The following is a 7,500-nucleotide window of genomic DNA, read 5'->3' as shown; positions in this document are numbered from 1 at the left end:
AACCATCAAAAATCATTCAAATTTAATTTGATCAATGTCACTATTGCCAGATGTTTAGGGGCGTTTTGGACAGTTTGGTCGGACAGAAGTCAATTATAACCATCACTGAAATATAACGTTGACGTAGAGCGACAGATCTGGTACAAGCAGACACGTGTCACACAGTATGTGACCTGCTGTATCGTCACGTCAAGGGTATTAACCTTACCAGAGACCTCCGTGACGCATTCAGAGAGCAGGAACTAACGACTTCAGAGGGTCCAACGGTTTGACGCACAGTGTACGGATCCCTTGACCCCAAACTGGGAAAGTTTGGGATAAGATACCATGCAATATTTATTTTCCACATCTGTTCCTATCAGTGTTTCTCTAAGCAGGCTATTGTCCGCATGGTTAATGCATTCAAGAGATAATGAGGTTTACACTTTGTTACGTCAATAGTAACTTTTACCCCTTATAAAGTGACAAAAATAGCACTATGAGCTACGGGTGTTTTAGCGACACATCTTCCGTTCATTGATTCATATGCATCATTACCGCCTGTGATTTTTAGAGGCATTAAGTTAAACCATCACTGTCCCTGTTTGGGCAGTCAAAGATCTTCCAGCTTATAAAAGATGATGCACAGATTCATTTTGGGAAGTTAAATATGTCATTTTAAGTGTGATCTGAATTACATTTCTGAATTACGTTTACGTATACATTTAAAGTGTGTTGTAATATAAATATTTGTACAGCATTTATAACTCTGTTTCAGCGTTGCTTTTGCAAACAGTAGCGTCCAAAACTCTACAAAACTTTGCATTTTTCATAGTCACTACAATTTCATTTGAACTTACGAATTACACTATTAGCATGAACATCTGAGTGAAAGTTTGAAGTGAAAACTTGACATGAATTTCAGAATTTGTAGTTGAAATTTAGAGTTGGGAACCGAGAACTGGTTCATTTAAAACATGTTCTGGATCCACATGATTTTATGTACCGTTAACAGATCCTAATCATGCATTTTATTTCTGCAATGCAGACAAAGCACTAAACTAGTCTGATAGTGTTTCCTTAAGCAGCTGCGCTGACCTGTACTAAATCTACAGCACAAAACACAGCACGACCATTGTGGTCTGATTCACAAACAAATGACTCTTATGAACCGGTTCTTTTGAATCTACAGAGTGAAACATACTGCGTGACTAGTGAAGTATGATTCACAAACAAATGACTCTTATGAACTGATTCATTTGAATCTACAGAGTGAAACAAACTGCGCGACTAGTGAAGTATGATTCACAAACAAATGACTCTTATGAACTGATTCATTTGAATCTACAGAGTGAAACATAAAGTGACTAGTGTAGTCCGATTCACAAACAAATGACTCTTATGAACCGGTTCTCTTGAATCTACAGAGTGAAACATAAAGTGACTAGTGTAGTCCGATTCACAAACAAATGACTCTTATGAACCGGTTCTCTTGAATCTACAGAGTGAAACACACTGCGCGACTAGTGAAGTATGGTTCACGAAAAAATGACTCTTATGAACTGATTCATTTGAATCTACAGAGTGAAACGTACTGCGAGACTAGTGAAGTATGATTCACGAACAAATGACTCTTATGAACTGATTCATTTGAATCTACAGAGTGAAACATAAAGTGACTAGTGTAGTCCGATTCACAAACAAATGACTCTTATGAACCGGTTCTCTTGAATCTACAGAGTGAAACACACTGCGAGACTAGTGAAGTATGATTCTCAAACAAATGACTCTTATGAACCGGTTCTCTTGAATCTACAGAGTGAAACATACTGCGAGACTAGTGAAGTATGATTCACAAACAAATGACTCTTATGAACCGGTTCTCTTGAATCTACAGAGTGAAACATACTGCGCGACTAGTGAAGTATGATTCACAAACAAATTACTCTTATGAACCGGTTCTCTTGAATCTACAGAGTGAAACGTACTGCGAGACTAGTGAAGTATGATTCACAAACAAATGACTCTTATGAACCAGTTCTCTTGAATCTACAGAGTGAATCGTACTGCGCGACTAGTGAAGTATGATTCACAAACAAATGACTCTTATGAACCAGTTCTCTTGAATCTACAGAGTGAAACGTACTGCGTGACTAGTGAAGTATGATTCACAAACAAATGACTCTTATGAACCGGTTCTCTTGAATCTACAGAGTGAAACGTACTGCGAGACTAGTGAAGTATGATTCACAAACAAATTACTCTTATGAACCGGTTCTCTTGAATCTACAGAGTGAAACATACTGCACGACTAGTGAAGTATGATTCACAAACAAATGACTCTTATGAACAGGTTCTCTTGAATCTACAGAGTGAAACATACTGCGAGACTAGAAGTATGATTCACGAAAAAATGATTCTTATGAACCGGTTCTCTTGAATCTACAGAGTGAAACATACTGTGCGACTAGTGAAGTATGATTCAAAAACAAATGACTCTTATGAACCAGTTCTCTTGAATCTACAGAGTGAAACATACTGCGAGACTAGTGAAGTATGATTCACAAACAAATGACTCTTATGAACCGGTTCTCTTGAATCTACAGAGTGAAACACACTGCGCGACTAGTGAAGTATGATTCACAAGCAAATGACTCTTATGAACCGGTTCTCTTGAATCTACAGAGTAAAACACACTGCGAGACTAGTGAAGTATGATTCACAAACAAATGACTCTTATGAACAGGTTCTCTTGAATCTACAGAGTGAAACGTACTGCGCGACTAGTGAAGTATGATTCACGAAAAAATTACTCTTATGAACCGGTTCTCTTGAATCTACAGAGTGAAATGTACTGCGAGACTAGTGAAGTATGATTCACAAACAAATGACTCTTATGAACCGGTTCTCTTGAATCTACAGAGTGAAACATACTGCGAGACTAGTGAAGTATGATTCACAAACAAATGACTCTTATGAACCGGTTCTCTTGAATCTACAGAGTGAAACATACTGCGAGACTAGTGAAGTATGATTCACAAACAAATGACTCTTATGAACCGGTTCTCTTGAATCTACAGAGTGAAACATACTGCGAGACTAGTGAAGTATGATTCACAAACAAAATACTCTTATGAACCGGTTCTCTTGAATCTACAGAGTGAAACACACTGCGCGACTAGTGAAGTATGATTCACAAGCAAATGACTCTTATGAACCAGTTCTCTTGAATCTACAGAGTGAAACACACTGCGAGACTAGTGAAGTATGATTCACAAACAAATGACTCTTATGAACAGGTTCTCTTGAATCTACAGAGTGAAACATAAAGTGACTAGTGTAGTCCGATTCACAAACAAATGACTCTTATTAACCGGTTCTTTTGAATCTACAGAGTGAAAAATACAGCGCGACTAGTGAGGTATGATTCACGAACAAATGACTCTTATGAACCGGTTCTCTTGAATCTACAGAGTGAAACATACTGCGTGACTAGTGAAGTATGATTCACAAACAAATGACTCTTATGAACCAGTTCTCTTGAATCTACAGAGTGAATCATACTGCGTGACTAGTGAAGTATGATTCACAAACAAATGACTCTTATGAACCAGTTCTCTTGAATCTACAGAGTGAAACGTACTGCGCGACTAGTGAAGTATGATTCACGAACAAATGACTCTTATGAACCGGTTCTCTTGAATCTACAGAGTGAAACATACTGCGCGACTAGTGAAGTATGATTCACGAACAAATGACTCTTATGAACCGGTTCTCTTGAATCTACAGAGTGAAACATAAAGCTGACTAGTGTAGTCTGATTCACAAACAAATGACTCTTATGAACCGGTTCTTTTGAATCTACAGAGTGAAACGTACTGTGAGACTAGTGAAGTATGATTCACGAACAAATGATTCTTATGAACCGGTTCTCTTGAATCTACAGAGTGAAACATACTGCGAGACTAGTGAAGTATGATTCACAAACAAATGACTCTTATGAATCGGTTCTCTTGAATCTACAGAGTGAAACATACTGCGCGACTAGTGAAGTATGATTCACAAACAAAATACTCTTATGAACCGGTTCTCTTGAATCTACAGAGTGAAACATACTGCGAGACTAGTTAAGTATGATTCACAAACAAATGACTCTTATGAACCGGTTCTCTTGAATCTACAGAGTGAAACATACTGCGAGACTAGTGAAGTATGATTCACAAACAAATGACTCTTATGAACCGGTTCTCTTGAATCTACAGAGTGAAACATACTGCGAGACTAGTGAAGTATGATTCACAAACAAATGACTCTTATGAACCGGTTCTCTTGAATCTACAGAGTGAAACATACTGCACGACTAGTGAAGTATGATTCACAAACAAATGACTCTTATGAACCGGTTCTCTTGAATCTACAGAGTGAAACGTACTGCGCGACTAGTGAAGTATGATTCACAAACAAAATACTCTTATGAACCGGTTCTCTTGAATCTACAGAGTGAAACGTACTGCGCGACTAGTGAAGTATGATTCACAAACAAATGACTCTTATGAACCGGTTCTCTTGAATCTACAGAGTGAAACATACTGCGAGACTAGTGAAGTATGATTCACAAACAAATGACTCTTATGAACCGGTTCTCTTGAATCTACAGAGTGAAACATACTGCACGACTAGTGAAGTATGATTCACAAACAAATGACTCTTATGAACCGGTTCTCTTGAATCTACAGAGTGAAACGTACTGCGCGACTAGTGAAGTATGATTCACAAACAAATGACTCTTATGAACCGGTTCTCTTGAATCTACAGAGTGAAACGTACTGCGCGACTAGTGAAGTATGATTCACAAACAAAATACTCTTATGAACCGGTTCTCTTGAATCTACAGAGTGAAACACACTGCGCGACTAGTGAAGTATGATTCACAAGCAAATGACTCTTATGAACCAGTTCTCTTGAATCTACAGAGTGAAACACACTGCGAGACTAGTGAAGTATGATTCACAAACAAATGACTCTTATGAACAGGTTCTCTTGAATCTACAGAGTGAAACATAAAGTGACTAGTGTAGTCCGATTCACAAACAAATGACTCTTATGAACCAGTTCTCTTGAATCTACAGAGTGAATCATACTGCGCGACTAGTGAAGTATGATTCAGAAACAAATGACTCTTATGAACCAGTTCTCTTGAATCTACAGAGTGAAACGTACTGCGCGACTAGTGAAGTATGATTCACAAACAAATGACTCTTATGAACCGGTTCTCTTGAATCTACAGAGTGAAACATACTGCGTGACTAGTGAAGTATGATTCACAAACAAATGACTCTTATGAACCGGTTCTCTTGAATCTACAGAGTGAAACATACTGCGTGACTAGTGAAGTATGATTCACGAACAAATGACTCTTATGAACCGGTTCTCTTGAATCTACAGAGTGAAACATAAAGCGACTAGTGTAGTCCGATTCACAAACAAATGACTCTTATGAACCGGTTCTTTTGAATCTACAGAGTGAAACATACTGCGAGACTAGTGAAGTATGATTCACGAACAAATGACTCTTATGAACCGGTTCTCTTGAATCTACAGAGTGAAACATACTGCTTGACTAGTGAAGTATGATTCACAAACAAATGACTCTTATGAACCGGTTCTCTTGAATCTACAGAGTGAAACATACTGCGTGACTAGTGAAGTATGATTCACAAACAAATGACTCTTATGAACAGGTTCTTTTGAATCTACAGAGTGAAACATACAGCGCGACTAGTGAAGTATAATTCACGAACAAATGACTCTTATGAACTGATTCATTTGAATCCACAGAGTGAAACACATATGAACAACTTTTATGAGCATTTTTTTTTTTTTAAATCTACAGCGCGACCAGTGTAGACTGATTCCCGAACAAATGTCTCTAATGAGCCAGTTCTTTTTAGTGAATCAAAAACACTTCATTCTGAGAAGTTGCTAAATGACTCTCCTGAAAGTTGACTTCACATTTTTTGTTTTGCTTCGATTCCTTTATATAGTTACATTTTGTAATGTTTAATATAAAGTTACAGTCAGACCAATCATTGGATTTCATTTAGGCATCGAAGAAATCTTCAAAAGTTACTCCCTTTGCAAGAATTGCATAAAATGTATCTCTGATGTATGTCATTGATGATTATACATTTATATAATGTATATAATATAATATGAGTATTGTAAAGGGTAAATCAGGATAAATGATGGGCTGACCTGGTTTCGAGGTCCCCCGTCTTTGGTCTTGTTGAACACTGGCAGCGTGCCGGTGATGACCAGGCCCAGCTCCTGAGGTCAGCGAGAGGTCAAAGGAAACAGTGTAAGAGTACAGAACTACTGTTGCATCGATCTGCAGTCACCCTAAATGTTTGCTTAGTGCATTACCAGGGCGTCCAGATACACGTTGGTCCATTGCACCTGTTTAGCATCTGCGAGGACCATCGGCCGGCCTAAAACATCGAGATACTCCTAAACAAACGCAAACAAAACAAGCAAGGAAAAGTGGGTCATGCTTGGACCTTCACATCTAATTAAACAAAAATAAGTAGCAAAACAAACCCCACAAGTCTCTATAATTAAACCCGAATCGCTTTGGCTCTGTGCAGACCTGAGTGTTTATGCGGATGGCTCCAATGGAAGGGATTTCATAGAAATATCCTGGAAAACATACATAGATATGCAGGTTTATTCTTCAAAGGACTGTAGTACAACAGTGTGTGAGGATACTTGTGGTACTTTCACCACTAGGGGGCACACAAACATAACATGTGTTACCTTTATTAGCACAGGCCATCCACTTTATGGGCCATGTGTCATAGTTGTGTTGACCCACAGAGAAGGTGAACACACGCACCTGCAGGCAAACAGCAGTCTGATATAGTCTGATGATATGACATCATAAAATATAAATGCAGACAATGAGTTGGTGTTATTTAATGCTGAATAAGTAAGGGAAAATGAACCGTCAGCTGGTAATTATTACAGGAAAAAAAATATTAACAAAAATCTACATTGAAACACATATTCATCGAAAATTATTTTTTGTGTCCTTATTGGCTTCATACATAAAAAAATATTATTAATAATAATAAAAACATTAATAACAACTATATATAATTAGACATTTTTTACTTTAAACCCCAAAATAAATACATTAATTAATTAATAACAATAATAACAACTATATATAATTAGATATTATTTACTTTAAACCCCAAAATAAATAAATAAATTAATAATAATATTAATAATAATAACATTAATAACAACTATATATAATTAGATATTTTTTACTTTAAACCCCAAAATAAATAAATAAATTAATAATAATAATACTACTAATAATAACAACATTAATAACAACTACATATATATATATATATATATATATATTAGATTGTTTTTACTTTAAACCACAAAATAAATAAATAAATCATAATATTAATAATAACAATAATAATAAAAACTATATATAATTAGATA

The 7,500-nt window shown here is 36.5% G+C and overlaps 1 protein-coding gene across 1 annotated transcript in view; it reads right to left on the bottom strand.

Moving 5' to 3' along the window:
* The window catches only part of LOC127622729 (voltage-dependent calcium channel subunit alpha-2/delta-1-like), a 123,198-nt gene that overhangs the window by 56,984 nt on the left and 58,714 nt on the right, over positions 1-7,500 (bottom strand). Inside the window, exons 13-16 of the mRNA XM_052096781.1 lie at positions 6,793-6,871; positions 6,626-6,675; positions 6,403-6,486; positions 6,235-6,306 (exon numbers count right to left, since the gene is read on the bottom strand). Coding sequence (XP_051952741.1) covers positions 6,235-6,306; positions 6,403-6,486; positions 6,626-6,675; positions 6,793-6,871 — 285 coding nt within the window. The remainder of the gene's footprint in view (positions 1-6,234; positions 6,307-6,402; positions 6,487-6,625; positions 6,676-6,792; positions 6,872-7,500) is intronic.

This window comes from Xyrauchen texanus, chromosome 29, assembly GCF_025860055.1.
Source record: "Xyrauchen texanus isolate HMW12.3.18 chromosome 29, RBS_HiC_50CHRs, whole genome shotgun sequence".
Lineage (NCBI taxonomy): Eukaryota > Metazoa > Chordata > Actinopteri > Cypriniformes > Catostomidae > Xyrauchen > Xyrauchen texanus.
Note: the sequence above shows the minus strand (reverse complement) of the source record. Positions and strands in the feature narration are given on the sequence as shown.